Consider the following 19,742-nt stretch of genomic DNA (forward strand, 5'->3'; position numbering starts at 1 on the left):
TCCTGACTGTGCTGGTTCAGAGTTTTTGTTATCCTCCAATTCTCCTTCTCTCAATACCTTTCCGTATTGTTTTATGATTTTTACTCTGATCTCAGTATCAGACATCATTTAATTATGCATTGTAACTTGTGCATCCATGAAATTTTGTATTTTGGGTTGTATATGTATTTAAAATGTTCTTAATGATATCACAGAGACGTTACCGATTCAGGCAATTTGGATTGCCCATACCTATATTGATTACATGCAACTTTCATTAATTGTTTTGTCCGATTCCATTCAAACTTTCACCATATGGCATATCACATTTGCAGGTCTACTAACAAAAGGATACTGATCAATATTAATATCTAATTTGGCTTCCCACCAAAGAACGCACTGAATATAAACTGGCACTTTTCGTATACAAATGCTTGATGAATACAACTCCTCGGTATCTCTCTGACTCCTACATTTTCCAAATATCATCTTCGTTCACAAAACAATAAAATATTTCTTTAATCCTACGCACATGCAAACACCAAGACAACCGAACGCTCATTCTCATACACAGGACTGGCTATCTGAAATGCTCCAACACAACATCTCCGCCTATATTAAAGCCCCACTGTCCTACTTGTAGCTACTTGCTCCCTCTATATAGAAAACTTCCCCAATCGGTGCCTGTTGGTCCCCCATGATCGTCTTTTTCTTATGTTAGTTGAGAGCTGAGTTAATGATATAGCCACCTGTCAGTGACCTTGCTGTGTGGTCTAATCCCCTCTGGCCCAGTAGTATTGGCGGTCTTAAATACAGAAGAAACTTTAAAAAGAAACTCAACCCAACTCATCCCATCGTAATTAATTTATTATCATATTGCTACTGTGAGTCAGAGAGGCATTAACTCCATATCAAATATTATCAAGGCCTTTTTGGCTCTGAACAGGAGAGGTGATGTCTGATGTCAATTGCTATTAATTATATCCTCATCTTTTATAACATTGTTATGACTGCTATTAAGAGCTATGGGTATATTTGTTATTGTTCCAAATACAATGTTTATTTTTTTTTGTTTTTTTTTGTTGTATCAGGGCTCTGATCAGTGTTCTGTAAAAGTGCTTACTTAGAAACAATTACATCATTATGAATAATTACGAGGTGGTCGAAAAATTTGAAGCATAGGCCTACCTAATCCATGCCCTTCACTTACCATTCTACAATAACAAAATTCACAGCCCGACCCTCACTTCTAACAGTGATGAAATACTAGGTGATAGTGAAAAAAGGAAAAATAAATCATCTTTTTCGTCATCATCATCATCATCATCACCATGATCCATAACCCATAGTCCCATTAAAAGTCTCAGTGGTAAAGCAGCGTTCTCGTCACTGGTTCATTACTAACAACACACTCATGCTTTCTTAGCAGTCAGGTAAAACAATCATCAAACAATCAATTTCTTTGTAATGCAGAATATTAACTGTGGAGCAATTATCAATGAAACATGGGACAAAAGACATATTAGAATAGATATTGAAATAAATGAAGCTACATGTATTCACAACATTATGAACTGTGAGCCAATCATATATTTTTATTCCTACATATTTACTGAGAAAGTGACATCTTTTTTCACCCAAATACATGTAGGCCTACATTGATTTAATCTTGGGAAAATTATACCTGATTTTATGGAAGGCTTCATCGTCTAAAAAGAAGAACAGTATGTTATGTATTTTACTTTCTTCTTTAAAAAGCACCAATAAGTCACAAACCCAGCAACAAAGCAAATTGCAAATAAGACAAATGTGAGTGCATCTCCATTATGCCTTCACCTTAATTCAGTTAAGGGAAACAAAATCCTGGATTTAGCTCATGCTATCAAGATATTTATGATTGGAATTCGAAATTTCAAAAACCATTATCCCAATAGTTTTTATTACACTGAAGTCTACTGGGGAAAATGAGTACCATATGGTAAAACAGGTCACTCAAAGAATTTTACTTTTTTGAGGCACTTCATGATCATTTTGAAGCGCAATTTTCTTAGGGCTTCAATATTACATCATATCCCAGACACTGATAACACATAGGGCTATGCATCTCAGATTTGGCATTGTTAAACAATGCCTTAAACCCTATGTTAACGGGGGGGGGGGGGGGGGTCAATTTGACCCCTCCCCCCCCCCCCTGTAGTAATTCCGCGACTACTCCAAAACCACGGCAGATATAACGTTTTCCTTTCATGATTTTTTTTTCTTTCCAAGTCTTACGCATCTTTTAAAACATTTTTTTTGAAAATCGGACGTAAAGTTAAAAAGTCATGTGACCTTTTTTCTTTGCATGTCAGCCCGAAAATCGCTCATTTTTGTGATTTGTGTACAAAACATATGGAAATATCATTTTTCCTAAAAAGAGATAAAACATCGGTTATTTGGTCTTGTTTAAAGTTTAGGTGTTTATTTTGGGGCCAAAATAGTTGAATTGTAGTTAGAAGTGAAATAAAACAACAAAAACAATGAAATACATAAGAAATTATCAAAACAAGAAATAACATGAGAAATAACCTGGCTCTTCCAATTTGTTATGTCGTATTATTATTCCAAATGGTCTAACAAACATATGTAGTGAAAAATAACGCTTAAATATGAATAATAAAATATTAAAAATATGAATTCTATGACCTATTTGCATAAATTACCATAAATATGCAAATGAGTGAATTTTTCAACAAAATTGAAATTACCATAGTACTCTGTACACTTCACTTGACATGCATGCAAATTTTTGCGGCGATCGGCTATGAAACGGTAGAGATCTTAGTAGTAAAAACCTGGACCCGTTGCATAAAACTTACCATTGATGGTAACTTTGCCATCAAAGCAACTACCATGGTAACAGGGCGCAACAGCCAATCAAAATCAATGTTTCCATGGTAGTTACCATTGATGGCAAAGTTACCATCAATGGTAGGTTTTATGCAACAGGCCCCAGGTCTGAAATAGCCCGGTTAAAATAGGGTTAAGCACATGGCTTATTCTTGGAATTCTTGGAATATCAAGATGAGACGAAAATCCTATACTTAAATGTTAATTGATCTTTACAACCTTTGACCCGAATCGTTCTTGAGACATTACTATAACAGGGCTAAAACCCGAGATTTTCAAGGAAATTGACATTTATGACAATTGACCTTTCACCTATTTAACCAAAAATCTAATCACATTTGTCTTCCTTTGGTGATACATACTCACACCAAGTTTGAAGCTCATACCTCAAGTGGTTCTTGACATATCAAAATGAGGATGAAATCTACAATTTCTGATATTGACCTTTGACCTACTTAATCCAAGATCTAACCAGATTATTTTTCTCCGGCACCATCTATGGTAGGCTCATCCATATTAAACAAAAATGGGTAGATAGGATTATTTAGGTTGAAATTATCCCTTTCCTGTTACCATATCTCAAATAGTGCATTTTTTTCTCTCTGAAAAGGTCATATTTGATTATTGTAACATGAAACTTTTGGGGACTGAAGGGTAATAGAAAAATTGTAGGCCAAATTATTGTCTTCCAATAAATATTAAATGATAAAGGGGCAATAAAAAGTACATTAAATTTCTCCTGAATTAATAAAAGAATAAATAAACAAATAAATTTTATAAATACTTAAATCAATCAGTAATTTTTTTTTTATTTTAAAAGTTAACAAAATAACATCTATTTTCTCGTTGCTATTGTCATACAATTTCATTTCTCTTCTGTTTGTTTGCTTATTTCTTAATTTCTGTAGAAACATCATTTTTGTTTTCTTTCTTCTAAAACACATACAATCCAGCCCAACCCTAAACACTGGTGACCCAAATTTCCCCATCATCATCATCATCTGATATTTTCAGCATTGCTCTTCCTAAGTCTGACAATGACAATGCTGTTCTTTGCTTCTTTGAGACGCCACCAGCGGCCCAGGCGATGCTCCTGCCCTACACCGGCTACAAGAAATGTCCCATCACTGGAAAATTGCATTGCATTTACAAAGCCCTCCTGAAAGAAAAAAAAACATAACAAATCAATTTGCTAGCAAGCACTTTGTAACTGGAAGCTTTGCAAACAGAAACTTTGGAAGAGTCAATGTGATCCTCACTGATTGGGCCCTCGACACCTAGCAGTCTGTATTGTGGCCTAAGGTTGCCTACACAATCCATTAATGATAATCCCTTTCCCCTGACCATGTCATGTTTCATTTACTTTAAGTGTACCAATCACTGTTACATGTTTTGCTCTTGATAGAAGGAGTTCCATGTGGCTATATCGTTTTCAAAATATGAGCTTCAATCTATACTTGAGGTTTTATGTTATCTTTTATATTTTCATACTCCATAACTGTTTACCAACAGAGTAATGAAGTGCTAACATCATATTCGCTTGGCGTCCAGGTTACTGGTTCTAAACAACAGAGCCTGCACACGAGGTTCACAGCAAAATCATTCAAGCAAAAGGCTGGAGCAGGGCGAAGGGGTCGGTGTGATCACCAACACCTTTATTTAGCAAAAATTTGTTTGAAACCGGCAACCTTGACAACTTGTCCAGTATGATGTCACACTTTGGTACTCTATAGAATGCCAGGTTAAGATTTTTGAGGTTGATTTTATACATTCTAGCTACACACAAATTATTTTACGGTGATTGGTACCTACACATAAATCAGTCAATTGCTTCTTTTTTTTAAACATAAAAAGGATGAATGCTAGCTTTTGGCACCCCCATATTTAGCACCACAATAAATATGAGGATAGTTTTTTGGCCCTGAGCTTTCATGACTTTATTGCCTAGTCTCAAGTATCTTTTGATGCCATCTTTATAAAATTTGGACCAAGAGGTACTGCACAGCATCAAAAATCATCACGCTGTAAGTGGCCACAATTAACACTTCCCGTATGTATTGTACACAATTAAAAATTGTCAATTATTAGATATGTGACTAGTTAATTAAGCAATAATTCAAAATATTTGAGATATATAGATATGAAACGTCATGGGTTATATTCTATACGGAATACAAGATCTGTATGCCATGTTTCAGACTTTTTTGTTGTTCCTCAGTGGCTGAAATCCCGGGAGGGGGTGGAGGTGGAATACACCACACCCCCTCTGCTAATAGAGCACCAAAATAACCTAGCCATTTTAGGATAACATATAATTTCTGTTGTTTTCAATATACTGCCTTAAAGATAAAGACCAGTTATGGTTGTGCGATTGCATTGGGTAAGAAACGTTGTGGAATCCATCAGAAAAGGTTGATCATCTAGCATATAAGTATTGGTGTGTACTGCAAGGTTCTGGAATCATCAAAATGATAAGAAATTTGGCCCAGTCTTGATAAAGTTACAAGCACTGTACACACAGAAAGATGTATACGGGACTACCCCCCCCCCCCAACACACGTGCGTGACAGGTGCGTTATATCTATCAGGTCCAAATAGATATAATAATTTACCAAATATATCAATTAGTGGGAGGTTTCTCTGCAAAATTGTATGATCACGTATTAGTCAAAACATATTCTTTCACATGATTGGTAATAAGAGCTTCCATTTCATTTTTTGACAGGGGGCCATTTCCAAAACTGGTCTTTACCTTTAATAAACCATTATGTAAACTTATTTATATTCTTTGTACATTTGTAAAATATGAGCAACACAAACTTCCAATATTGGACAATAAATTGAAATTGAAATGAAATTATATATTTGATTTGCTTACCATTGTGACCTGGAAAGTTGGAGACAGTGTCTTGTAGCCCTCGGAGCACTGCCAGAATCTAATGGTCCCATCTTTGGATCCTGCTGAGACAAACATAGTCACTTTTATTTCAGTTCATCATCCCTAACAAACCATCCACAGTCAAAAGTATCATTAACAATGTCAGATATAAGTTCATCATTTTCACATCACTCTGAAGCAGAAATACAACTATTATCCATGCAATATTATGCATTTACACAATAATTAGAAGTATTTTTGAAGGTACAGGGTGGGGATCATGTGCATCTTTTTCAACTCCAATGCTAAATATCGACCATTGTGTATTTAAGTATACATGATATAAGCTATTCTCAGTGGGTCAACTGCAAATCATCTTGTTTTTATTAGAGATTGCCATGTTGTGAAAGTACCACAATGCAACACAATGCCGCACTTCTTTGTTTTAACAGACTCTGCTCATAAACTAACAGTACACAATACATAATAAGAAAATGAATACATGTATTCAAATATGATTAACAATCTGTGAAACCGGTATTCAAAGAAAGCCCATGGAAGACAATAAAGGGGTCTCAATAAGCTTGTCATCTTTACAGGTTCCTTTAATACATGTTTCCATTAAAAACTGTTTTCAAGGCCGATTTTAAAATAATGTGGCCTTTATTGACAGGTGGTCTTTAAATACAAGAGGTCAATAAAGCAGGTTTGACTGTATTTGCATATTCACAACACTAACCAGTGTCCATCTGAGATTACTCACCTGATGCTACAAGGTCGGTTCCTTGCAAGGCTGCAACACATGATATCCAGTTCTCTTTGGTATTGCTTCCCTCAGATGTCCCAACCGGTCCAGGGTGAGCATTCCGTGTTATGCTCAAAGGTTTCTTCTTCATGACACTCCACACAGCAATGGACCTGGTAAGAAAGAACCATACGCATATGAAATGGAAATGATGAACATGTACAGGCAAACCTGTCTATTGAGACCACCTGAGAAAAACATAGAAAGTGCCCACTGTAGACAGGTAACCTTTCTAGACAGTTTCAACAACGTTTCTTTCTTGAGGGGGATAAAACACATGTTTTTGTATCTTATAACAGAGAGCTCAGTGCCAACATGAAATCCTTAGTGCACAGTTGCCATTCATTTACAGTTTAAAAAAAAACACTGTTAACTTTTTAACCATAGAAGTCTTTATCCCAATCAATGGAAATGTTATTAAAATACTAACATCCATATAACTCCATTATCACAGCTAATCTGTGCACTGTCTCCTGTACAACATGTCTTTTCAACATTCATTTAATCCAAAAATTAAAAATCTTTGATTAACGATGGTGGTTATTGGAGAATGAACTGTTCGTCAATAGTCCTTTCAAGTAGACATACATCAAACAAGACACATTGCACAGGATCACTAATTACATGATTACGTTATTTTTATTATATTACTTCTGATTACTGATGTAAGAAAGATCTAAGGACACTGACTTACCCATCTTCTGAGCCAGAGATGAAATGATCTTCATTGATAAGTTTGACACAGTCGATGGATCCTCTGTCAAAAAACAAAAATACTAGCATTTAACAAATATGACAAGATATGTGAACTTGGTAGTGACTCACAAAATATGAATAAATCTCATGGAGAATAACAAAACACATGAAAATATATGTTGAAATGTTGAGTCCTGCCCACAACATTAATTAATACTATAAGATAACACTAATAAAACAGCAACCAATCCAAGAATGCTCAAGGTACCTACACAAGTACAATTATTACACTGACTTTAGTCCTGCTATCCAAAGGCTCTGAAAGGATTCATTAAGGAAAAAGTTCCTACCAGGTATTCATTCACTACACCTGGGTGGAGAGTGGCAAATGTAGATAACTACCTTGCTGCAGGACTTCGGTGCTGGACTGGGACTCAAATGGCAAACCACATTATTGAAAGTCCAGTGATGTATCCACTATACCACACTCCCAATAACCTTACACTTTACCAGGTAAATAAATGAAAAGGTGTAAATAACAGCTTGTTCAGATACGACGCAGCAAATCCAATGCAGTTTTTTATGACGTCCATATATACAGTGTAATATGATTCACATATCTGTATCTTATAACACAGAGCTCAGTTAATACCTGCATGCCCTTTGTTTGGCGCAGTCGTCATTCATTTACCCCCCCTCCCCCCTCAACAAAAAAATGTGGCAGTTTACCACGCCATATCTGACAAGCCTTAAAGAAGTTCCTTGTTCATGACTTAACTTACTATTCCTTTAATTTATATTGTAAAGTGTATGATTAATATAAATAAATATATGTCATCAAAATATATGGTAAATGTACATGACTTTCTTACATTCTATATATTTTCATATCATATATGGTACACATTCATTTTTGCAATATATCACCTGTTTGGAGCCAGAAGGGTGTTAACTCTGTGCAAAATCATAAGGTAATGCCCTTCTCGCTCTAAACAGACAACTTCACATATGGCTTTATCACATAAGGTACTTTTTAAATTTATTTCATTTCATTTTAAGAAGCAAATTAACGTTGCTAAAAAGGAGAGGTAATGACAACAAACTTACGAGTGGCCGTTAAAGATAAGCTGGGATTCTTCTAGAACCTTCCATACCCTGATAGAGTTGTCTCTCCCTCCTGATGTAATGGAACGGTCCCTTGTCAAGCTATCAATACCTGTTATAGCATCTTGATGTCCAAATCTGAGGTCATGCGGAAAAACAGGCAAATAATATTTGTTATACAACACCTATGTGGATCCTTGTCATTTGATTGGAGGATTGTCGGTCACATGATATTCAATAGATGTTCTATTGCACGGTCCCTTGTCAAGCTATCAATACCTTTTATTGCATCTTGATGTCTAAATCTGAGGTCATGCGGAAAAACAGGCAAATAATATTTGTTATGCTTTAGTTTGTTGAGCTCTGATTGTGGATACTGGATAGTATTAGGAATCTGACCATTTGCATATTTAAATTGATAATTATTAAAATGAATTTGTTATTCTTCTTTTTTTTCTTCTTTCAGTCATGATACCACTCGTTAACCTACATCAGTTCACATTTCACAGATATTCCACTGAAATCTTAATAACTATACTGGAGGAATTAAGAAGGTCAAGTTCGGTCGGGGTGAAAAGTAATATTATGCCTCCGCCATAGAGCCACTTTACAAACCAAAACAGAAGAAATTTTTGAAAATTGGAGTTTGATTGTAATCCATTATAAACAGGTTCTCAGAATATCTTGATAACAAACTATTTTTCAAATACATGCAAGACCCTTTGATCTTTGACCTCATGACCCTAAAATTTAATCAATTCATTGGCTCTGCAAAATACATACCTGTCTTGAGTTTGATGGCATTCTATCCATCGGTTCTAATAATAATCAGAGCTACCAAGTATCACGCATTAAGCATGACCTCTCGCATTTTGAGGGTCTGAAAATGCTCTTACGCACGATGCGCGCGCTAGATTTTGAAAAAACGCTATACCTTATACGTGTGTTATACCCTAACACGCGCACTTGCGCGCCAAATCATTAAAATTTCACGCATTGCCGATCTTTGAACTTGGCGTCTCTGGATAATGCGATCACAAGCTATTTTTGCATATATACTGAGCCCCATGACCTTTGACCTTGTGACCCCCAAATCTAATCAGTTCATTGGCTCTGCAAGATACGTACATGACCGAAGTTTAACAGGAATCCATCAATCTGTTCTTGAGACAACACCATTACGAGAACGGGACGTACGGACGGACAACCCGAAAAACATAATGCCTCTGGCTATTTTGTAGCGGAGGCATAATAATTCAGAGTTTGGACCATACTTGCAGGGCACATATGCGTGTATCGTGTAGTCCCATGAACCTAATTCTGTGTGTGGTGCCTTTCACTGTGCGAGGTTTTTAGCGAGCTTGTGTCATTGTCTCATCATATAATTCTAAAACCTCACATTATACACCAATGCTTAATACGTACTACATAATTCACCTCACCAAATAATTTCTTTAGTGTCTTTCAAAATGTAAAAACATGATTGGAACTCCGCTATATTTTTCATAGTGTGCTAATCACCAAATATAATTTGCTTTGTAAGTTGAGGATTCTATGTCAGAGAATTCCAAATATAAGCTTTAAATGTCATTTGTATGAAGAGGTATTACAAATCAAATACACAAACAAGAAATGATAAAAGGACATGTGAGTAGACTAATCAACACACACGTACGTACTGGCATAGAATAGGCCCCACAGGCCCCTCCATGTGCAGGTATGTATTTCATTTCTTTTTCTTTCTGTTATGTTCTTCATACTCCTTATCCATTACCCAATAAAATGCAGAGTAGAGTATTTTTCAGGTTGATTTTATACATCATGGCTGTACACAAATAGGTGATTGGTACACACAAAAGATTTGCCCTGGAGGGCTCTTCCAAACAAGAAAATAAGATGTCTTCTTGGTGTTGACTCACAGTGTTTCTACATAAGCCATCTCATCCAGATTCCAAATCTTCACCGACCGGTCATGTGATGCACTGAATAGCTGATGGGTGCCCTTACGGAAAGCTAGGCCCTGTGCAAAATGAGATATGATGCTGAGCAATACGAGAGAGAGGTACTAACAAAATAGGAGGAATAACTCAATTAATAGCACATTCGGGCATGACTCAGAATACTTGATTGAGCATGAACCTAAAGTTCCACTGAGGCTAAGCCAACGTAGGACCCTCTGACTAGCCAAATTGCATCATTCATACTATTTCATAGTTTTTCTCAATCTACTATACATATATTTCAAACAGAAACAGGACACCTTTTGAATTAACTGAATACATAATCCAGACAGTTTGTGAAAACAATAAAAACAAACATTTCATTTTCTAGCCTACATTCCATCTCGATAATAATTAACCCTGAAATAGCATAAACTGTAAAAAAAACTTTATAAATGGATGCAAGATTACAACATAATGTATCTGTATTGTCAGAATAAACATTTTTATGGCCATCTCTGATAATTTATTGAGGGCAGGCACAACAGTATAGAACTTCTTCTTTACTATATTATGAAAAAAGAGGAAAAAATCATATTGGGGAGATTACTCATGTGGGTCTAGTTTAGAAAGGGGGGGATATACATTTCAATGACTTACTGATATAGCATCCCGATGACCTTTGAATGTGTGTTTGAGACCACATGTTTGAGGATCCCATACATGGATCAACTTGTTTCTGCATCCAGACACCTAAATCATAATAAAGAAAATGGGATGGGGGAGGTTATTTATGATGTAAAAATTGATGGGTTAACAGCTGTAGGAAAATGTAAAATGATTGCATTCCTAGTGGCAATTATAATAATAATAATAACAATAGATCACATTTATAACGTGCCTAATACATTGTTTCTAGGTGCAGTGGTGCTGTTGTCCCAGCAGACATTAAGTGAAGCAATGTCCTTACACAAAATAAAGCTGGGACGACAGTACCACGAATACACAATATTATTCAGTACAAAATGACAGTATGTTACTTACGCTATGTTACGTTACAAAATCAAAATTACAGTATGTTACAAATAAATGAATAAATCAACTTAATCTAACTTACATTGTGATAAAGATGACTCATTTCATAACAAATAGTAGTACGACATCATTTATTTATTTGACATGTTAGAGAAGACAAAATTCATGGTATGGATTTGAACAGATGGGTTTTTAACATTACTTTGCTGTTGTCGGACGGGAGGCTATTCCACAACTGGCAATTATGTTTGTTGTAAGTAAGATTCATAAACTTGCCTTATCACAATTGTATGAATTTATAAATATATCAACAGCAAACTCTGATTCACTGTCAGATTTGTATGCAAAATTTCAGACTTGATTTACCCATGCGAGACACCTCCTAAATAGAATTTATGTTCATTTTTATCCATTCTTGTAATTATCAACAATTGATGCCAGTGTATCATTGAGGCGACCATCAAAAGTGATTTTCTTTGTACATTTTGTTAAATGCATTAAGAAAATGGCGCACTTTCAGAAGATAAGTACATGAATCAATGACTTTCAAACTCGTCTGCATAGCTCTAACCCTTCTCAGGAGCTCCATGCTTCCCTTTACTCAACTTTACTATATTTCATTTTCAGAGGACTTTCAAAAAAAGGTTTTGATCAGAAAAACCCTTTATTTTTCTTGTTGGGATTGATGTCTCAATGAGGGAAGGGCACTTACTAAGAGAGTGTCATCTGAGGAGATAGCCAGAGCTAGAATATGAGCTGTATGTCCTATGTGCTTGTCCTCCGTTCCTTTCCTTCCACCTGGAATCTTATGTTCTTTCTTCCCAGTTGCAGCGTTCCCTTTCAAAAAAAAGAGAACGGTAAAAGAGAAAACTAATGAACTGCTGCATCAATATATTCTTTGAAAATGAAGGGCAAAAACTGAAGACTGTTCATAAAAATATTGCTTCAGAGACAGTAAAAGCGCATACAGATATTAAGGGGTAAGCTGTGGTGTTTCTTTTTAAACGTGTATTACAATGAGTGGTAACTGCACACAGCAAATGTCCTATGCGTACTCATTGACCTTTGTGTTATAAAATATAGAAAAAGTGTATTTCACTTAGATGAAGATGTCCATTTGGGGGCATTTCAGATTCTATCAGAACGAGTGACCGCCATAGGATTTTAAACAAATTATGAGTAAAATTTTTACAAGTATTACTATCTGCCAAATGCTATTTACATACAAATTTACAAGTATGACAACCATTCTAAAAAAGACCTAACTGCACAACTTTCAAGAACCAAATCACGGCTTTTGCTAAATATATCTTCATCTATAACACAATATGGGTGGCAGAGGAGAACATTTATTTTCCCCATCTGCAAATAACAATGCAACCCATCAGTTATTAGATGCATCTGTAGCTGATATTATCATTACCATAGGAATATATACAACATTATTCAGTAACCATACATCTGTATCAACAATAATTCAACAAATTGCAAGCTTTGCTGCTGAATGCCAAGTAACTTACATTTAATTATGGAGCAATCTTTGCTACCACTGAAAATATACTTGTTGTCTGATGATATAACCATGCATGTGATGGCCAGCTGATGACCTCGCAATACACAGAGGTCATCACTAGAGGGTGCTGTGTACTCTGATGCAACAAGCTTCTGAAGTTTTCCACTCTGTTCCAACTTTGGTGTATTAAAAAGTCATGTGCATGAAAATGAAAGACGTAAGGGAAATGTTGATGAAAGAAATACAGTAAGATGACTTGAAAACTCTCCAGCATATTGTAAACTTGAATACTAGTAGGTTGGATACAAGAAATTGAATACAATATCCCTACCTGTCAATCAGGAAAAACAATTAGAACTCTATTTCCATTCTCTATTCCCTATTCTCCCTCAAAATATACAAGTTAATATTACATATCATCGATTCCAAGCCAAAAGGGTCAACTCCTCTACTTTATCACAGAGTTAAAACACTTCTGGCTCTTAACGGACGATATGTTACATAAGTCACATATTTTAACTTAATTCAACAATAATACATTTTGATAGGAGGCAGTTGAAGTATACCCATGTGGGTATCACTTCTACGTACATGCAGGTATTGCATTAAGGCCCGTTCACAGTGACACAGAAAATATAAACTAGTGAATGAATGGCAAGTGGAGATGATAGAAGGTAGCTGCGCACAACCAAGTCCTATGCATACTCACTTGTCTGTGTGTTTAGAAGATACAGAAATGTGAAGTGCATAACACTCTTTGAATTACCAAGCAACTTATGTGAATGCGCCTTAAGAAGTGAGGCTGACATCATGTACTCACCAGCTCTGACTTTAGCCTGTGTGCTATAGCATCCCTGTCTGGGGTGAGGGAATCTTCAACTTCCTTTTCTACAAAAGAAATAAAACAATCCTCAACTTTATTCCCACTTATCATTTGTCTAGGAGAAAACAAGTATGTTAATATCGGTGCTACTTATACAAGATTGGAATATATTCAACTTAGGATCTTTGTGAAACACCCCCTGGTCTACATGTACACTGATTGTTAATGGTTGAATTCTTACTATTTGTAATCCTCAAGACCTCAACCCACTGATATCATTCTTGACTATTATATTTCAATGATCAATATAAAATACACATCATGCGGTAGATAGCCAGTGTACTAGTGTACCAGGAGAGTGTTTCACAAAGATTAAGATAGACTTTAAGTTGTACTAACTATGGCAGGCCCTTCATGCCATTGTTTTCTCTCACCATTTACTAGCATTGGCCTCTCAAGGGACATACAAATCATGGTCACAAATCTACAGAATTTACATTTTTGATAGTGCATTATTGAAGGAAAAGATATTATCTAAAGATCATAACGGTCAGGGCAACCAGTGGCCTGAATGGCCTGCCATAGTTAAGTCCAATTTAAAGTCATCTTAGTCTTTGTGAAACACTCTCCAGTGTACAAGATGATATACCTTCTGCTTCTAACTGTGCCAGGTACTGCTTGGTGAGGCGAAGACGTTTCTCCTGGGCTGTCTCCTGCTCCTCCTCCTCATTCTCTGATGGAGCATCACTAGAACCACGCCCCTCATCATCATCAGGGCTTCAAGATAAGAAAGGGTAAAGCATCAAGGTAATGATGTTCAACTAAGGACTCTCCAAGTTTCGGAATATAAATAGAGGCTGCATACACATGGACTTGAAGATTTCAAAACAATCAGAAAAGTTTAAGTACCTAACCCTGTAACCGATAATCAAATATGGGGGGAGGGGGACCGCTGGCCGATCAGGTGAAGTCAGATGATCAATTCTGAGAAATTTGCTGATCAACGAAAAGGATTGGAAAAAATAAACAAATTATTTTAAAAAGCCGAAAATGTTCAAGTTTGGGGCTATCAAATACTTAAAAAACACTCAAAGCTGGGATTATTTTGTCATTTGGAGTTGTTGTAGACCTGTTGTAGACCTGTTGTAGACCATGTATGTTGATGTTAAGTGCCTTTTCATGACTTTGAAATTAATAATATTAGTCTAAGTCATATACACTTATACAGTAAAACTACCACTAAAAAACTTACAAATGAGGAAAAAAATAAATTCAATTCCACACTTGCCCTATTTGATTACTTGTCTAGTTTCCTACCGGGTACTCAGTTTTTAGCCAACTGGGTCACATATTATAGTTTCTTAGGATTGGAAGTGTGTTATTGACCACATTAATGTACAGAAATTTCATCATTTAATTGAACATCACTAGAGTACAATTTAACAAATATTACCCCAAAAAAACTCTGTTTAGATGACCTACCCATCAATGTCAGAATCACTCAGAATCTCTTCATCATCCAGCTTCTGGAGCTTCTTCTTCTTAGTTGGATTATTGCTATCCTTAGAGAAAACCTTAAAAAGAAAAGGAAAGGCAAATTAGTGAAGAATCTCTACCAGTGAATATCTCTTTCATTTTTTAGCTTAAAAAGGTCGCCAGTTGCGGAGTTGCCACACAAAATCTCTTTGCAGCCATCAGTCTGTCACGATAGACAGTCTCTCAATTAGGAAAGACTAATCTTTAATACTTATATAATATTGGATGCTTAATTTGGGCAAATTTTTGTGAGCATATATGGCCATAACGTTTGTAAAGGAGACCCTATGGTCGGCTTCTGTCTTTAGACTAAATGTTTACAGGCCTAGACCTAGACCGAAAGCTTCAGTCTCTATACCGTCGGTTGTTCCACTGAGACTACGTCTGGCTCCACTAGACCTCCGGTTATAGAGACAGAACGATCGCCTATGCCAGCCTATGTTGAAGATATCACGGCTAGATTTTAGCCGTTAGGCCCCTCCCACAAACATGAACAAACTTGCCACGGCCGTATTGTTATGCCCCCAAAATCCCCCAAAATGTCATTTTACCTCGTGCATGTCCAATTTTACATTAGGCCTAGGATATAATACATCGGTTCCACTTACTAACTTGATTGAAATAATCCGTTTAATGGTCCCTTTTAAGGAAATTATGGGTCAAAATCGACATCCATGTTGAAAATCTTGCAAGCCGTGTTAAACTCTTGCTGCCGTCAATCTCATCCCTTCTAGTCTACGCAGAAGGCAAAATGATTATGAAGGAAAAACTGTGATAACGCCATTACAAACGTGTAGATGGCGCACAGTTTTTCCTTCATAATCATTTTTGCCTTCGGCGTAGACTAGAAGGGATGAGATTGACGGCAGCAAGAGTTTAACATAGGCTGGCATAGGCGATCGTTCAGTCTCTATAACCGGAGGTCTAGTGGAGCCAGACGTAGTCTCAGTGGAACAACCGACGGTATAGAGACTGAAGCTTTCGGTCTAGCCTAGACCTACCTGCCTACACAATAGAATCTACAAATGTTAAGAATAAGAAAGAGGCTAACGAATGAAAGACTCAAAGAGACAAGAAAATGTTTGGTCTAGATCCAGGTCATGGCTGGTTTGTCTTAGTTTGAGACTTCTCATTTAAATGTGCTGGATTAAACGGTAGATCTACACCTACCGCAAAGACCAAGTCGGATAATTTGGAGCGAGGCGACCCATCCCCTAGCCCCATGCATTTCTCATATGCTACACCGGCCGCGCGCTGGCTGGGTACCGCACTGGCTGGCCGATGCAAAAAGCCGTGACATGAGAGTGAGACACGTGCTTGAGCTTCATACGTTTCTAAACATAACTAGTCTACATGAATTATCAATTATTTTTTTATATACTAGTAAAATAAGTACCTTTTTGGATTTACTTGCTGGTGCCCTTTTCCTTGCTCCTCGAATAAAGAAAGACATTTCAGTTTCACTGCAATGAGATGTTTACTCTCACACACACACACACACACACACAGCGCTTGCATGCCACATGCACATACAGCGTGGAAATCTAACCTGCTAGTTTCATTCTACAACAATTTGACGGTAGCTTTGACAAGTCGTCGCACTCACTGCGATATAGGCCTACCCAATATTTTTGTTTAATAACATTTTGAACAGATTCACTTCCCAGATAGTCTGATAATGATACAGTGATAAATGATTTAGGAACATTTCATGTTCGTGTATATTACCGCAGTTCATTCACTCGACTCATCTAGCTCATGCAGGTCGGGTTTTATATTAATGTAGAGCCTTTTCTAGGACTAGCGCCCAGTTTTTCTACAAGTGCCTGACTTAAATTCGTTTAAATTCATTAAAATCAGGATGGGGGCTTCAAGATTTTTTGAGGGGAGCTAATTGTTCCCTTAAAAACTTGACGCTGAACCAGTGGCGGATCCAGGGGGGCCCGGTATAAAAATATGTTCGTCTGACCGTAATCAATTGCCTAAAACCCCTGGACCCCACCTAGGGCCCTAAGGCGGACCCCTGGATGCTAATCTGATGGTAATTTCAATGCCTAAAACTCCTGAGCTTATGGGGGCTCCGTGGGCTAGACCTCACGCCAATCACAAATAAGGTATAAAAATATGTTCATCTGACCGTAATCAAAATGTCAAAAAGTCGCTCAGTGGGGGGGGGGGGGGGTGGGGTACAGAGCACATTTTTTTTTTTTTTTTTTTTTTTTTTTTTGCTCCCGAAAATTTGAAAAACGCGCCGGCCAAAAATTCGCTCAGTTGGGGGGGGGGGGGGGGGGGGGGGGGGGGGGGTAGTGAGCACATTTTTTTTTTTCGATCCTCAAAAAAAATTCAATTTGCACCCCCCCTTGAGCGCCAGGGGGGGGGCCCAACCCCAAAAAAAGGTAAAAATCACGTGATTTTACATGATTTTTTCCTCAAGGGGGGGGGGGGGCCGGGCCCCCCGGGCCCCCCCCCTGGATCTGCCACTGGGACAACATGCATGCGTTTTGTACTTTGAAGGCTTTTAAAACTATCGTTTGACATTTTAACCATATATATATATATTGAAAGACTTTTAGAATTCATTATTTATTTATTTTTTCCATTTTTTTCCTTTTTTTCAAAACATTTTAATAAAAAAAGTCTTTTTTTTGTGTGCGACTTTTTAATTACCGTTGTGAATTTCATGTTTACAATTTTTTTTGTTTTTGTGTGTGTGGAAAAATGTTTTTATCCTACTTGCAGTATTACAAGAAGTGGGTTATTGATGTATAGACAAATGCACATGTACCTTTACAGCTCATTTATTTTATCACCAAAGAAAACAAACTGGAAGTCTAATCAGTCACTCAATAGTATAGGAACTTTTAGATTTGCACGACAAGAACGTGGACTGCTCGTGTGACATCCTTTTAAGGCGATGTGCACGTCACTGCCAGTGAAAGGCCCAAGTCGCAGTCCGACACGTTCTCGTCGTGCAAATCTAAAAGTCCCTAGTGTCTGACACTGAAGTCTAGAAAGTAAACGGGTCTCCTTGCATAATTTGAATAATAGAACACTGCAAACGTTTAAATTTCACAGATAGGACATACATGACATATTCATAATTCCTGCAAAGTTCTACAGAATTTGATGTTGGCTGCATCATAGTACCTTTAAAGTGGATTTACAGCATGTCTATGTGTGGTTTATTTTTAAAATATTTGATGTTTGTATATTAATGAAAATAAACAAGGTATACTAACAATGTGTATCAGATGTTTATACACGCATTTATTAAGTTAATAAACTGGAAATACACCAGTTGAACCAACACAAGTGAATTAAGTGTTCGTAAAAATGTTAACATAAAGGATCTTGCAAGTAATGAATAATTTGATTAGATTTGATTTGATTTTCTTCTGCATTCATCTAAGTATACAATTTTCCGATAAAGTACAATAAGTATTTTTCTGACAATGAATCGTAAGTAAGCAAATACATTTTACATAAATCGTTTTCAAAAAACAAAATGATAAACTGTCATAAATAATTTACCCAAACATTATAAACATACAATTATTTGCGGAAGAAGGACTGTCATTGTAAGCAAATTGCTTGATAATACGACAGCCTTAGACAAAAAACTGAAATAGATTAACACATTTATTAACCAGAAAAGGAAGGTACTTGAAAATACAAATTTTGATGATATTGACAATGTAGATGAGGATGATGATGATGCTGATGAATATGATCGGATGATGACGATGATGATAATGATTCGAATGAAAGAAGGGATGAAATTATGATAAAGACTGATGAGTTGGCACAGAAATGTTACCTTGAATATTCTGATATGAGTAGAGGGAGCAACATATAATGGAAACAGTTGCCTCATTATGAGCTGAAAAAAATTGATGGGAAACTCGCAATCAAGTTTCATTGGCCTACAGGGTAGGCACTATTTAGTTAAAATGTCATACTTTTAAAAGCCTTCACATTATAAAACGGATTGTGTCTAATTATTTCAATATGGTGCGGATTAACCCCGTATATGCCGGTTTATAAGTTTTGAAACAGTACCCAGATAAATTGCTTTGGCATGTGACATAATAATGGGAATAAAGAGTATCTCACCTTTAATAGGGTGCAAGGCTTTATTTAGTTAAAATGTCATACGATAGTTTGCGGCCTTCAAATTATAAAACGTATTTTGTCCAAATTTCCTTTGTAGCCTATAGTGCGGATAAACCTGCCCTATATGTCGGTTTGAGCTCTAGATTTCATCCTAAACAGTAAGACAAAGAAAAATTGCTTCAGAATATGACATATAAAAATTATGATAGAGTAAGATCTCACCTTCAAGGGTGTTAGGCATTATTTATTATTATTTCTTTTTGAAGACACCATAGCGCAATTTCTATTGTTTGATAGGCTAACTTCGCGGTTATTGGTCGCCAAAAGTAGTGCAGTACGTACAGGTACTAGGACTGTCTATAGCAGTAGTTGCAGTTGTCAACAAACGACTGTAGAGTCTAGATGCACATGATGCATGGCGTCATTTTCGA

General features: G+C 36.5%; 1 protein-coding gene across 2 annotated transcripts; it reads right to left on the reverse strand.

Moving 5' to 3' along the window:
• Window positions 1-3,649: 3,649 nt before the first annotated feature.
• On the reverse strand, window positions 3,650-16,694 carry LOC582919 (U3 small nucleolar RNA-interacting protein 2). Of its 2 annotated transcripts, none has more exons than XM_782851.5 (13): window positions 16,595-16,694; window positions 15,145-15,236; window positions 14,312-14,439; window positions 13,660-13,727; window positions 12,847-13,015; window positions 12,039-12,163; window positions 10,952-11,044; window positions 10,271-10,371; window positions 8,355-8,489; window positions 7,246-7,308; window positions 6,510-6,664; window positions 5,747-5,826; window positions 3,650-4,027 (listed from the first exon to the last, which is right to left on the reverse strand). In XM_782851.5, the coding sequence occupies exons 1-13, from the start codon at window positions 16,649-16,651 to the stop codon at window positions 3,866-3,868; spliced, it is 1,428 nt and encodes a 475-aa protein (XP_787944.2). In that variant the 5' UTR covers window positions 16,652-16,694; the 3' UTR covers window positions 3,650-3,865. The 2 variants fall into 2 exon arrangements, with proteins under 2 accessions (XP_787944.2, XP_011676652.2); XM_011678350.2 differs by having other exon boundaries at window positions 5,747-5,829.
• Between the last annotated feature and the right edge of the window lie 3,048 nt (window positions 16,695-19,742).

Source organism: Strongylocentrotus purpuratus, unplaced genomic scaffold, assembly GCF_000002235.5.
Source record: "Strongylocentrotus purpuratus isolate Spur 01 unplaced genomic scaffold, Spur_5.0 spur5_scaffold_6, whole genome shotgun sequence".
Taxonomy (NCBI): Eukaryota; Metazoa; Echinodermata; class Echinoidea; order Camarodonta; family Strongylocentrotidae; genus Strongylocentrotus; species Strongylocentrotus purpuratus.

Coding starts and splice junctions, on each gene's coding strand:
- LOC582919 (XM_011678350.2), bottom strand. CDS start 16,651: ATGTCTTTCTTTATTCGAGGAGCAAGGAAAAGGGCACCAGCAAGTAAA. Junction 14,440..15,144: donor AGTGATTCTGACATTGATGG/GTAGGTCATCTA, acceptor CTTATCTTGAAG/CCCTGATGATGATGAGGGGC. Junction 6,665..7,245: donor ATCTCTGGCTCAGAAGATGG/GTAAGTCAGTGT, acceptor CTTTCTTACCAG/GTCCATTGCTGTGTGGAGTG.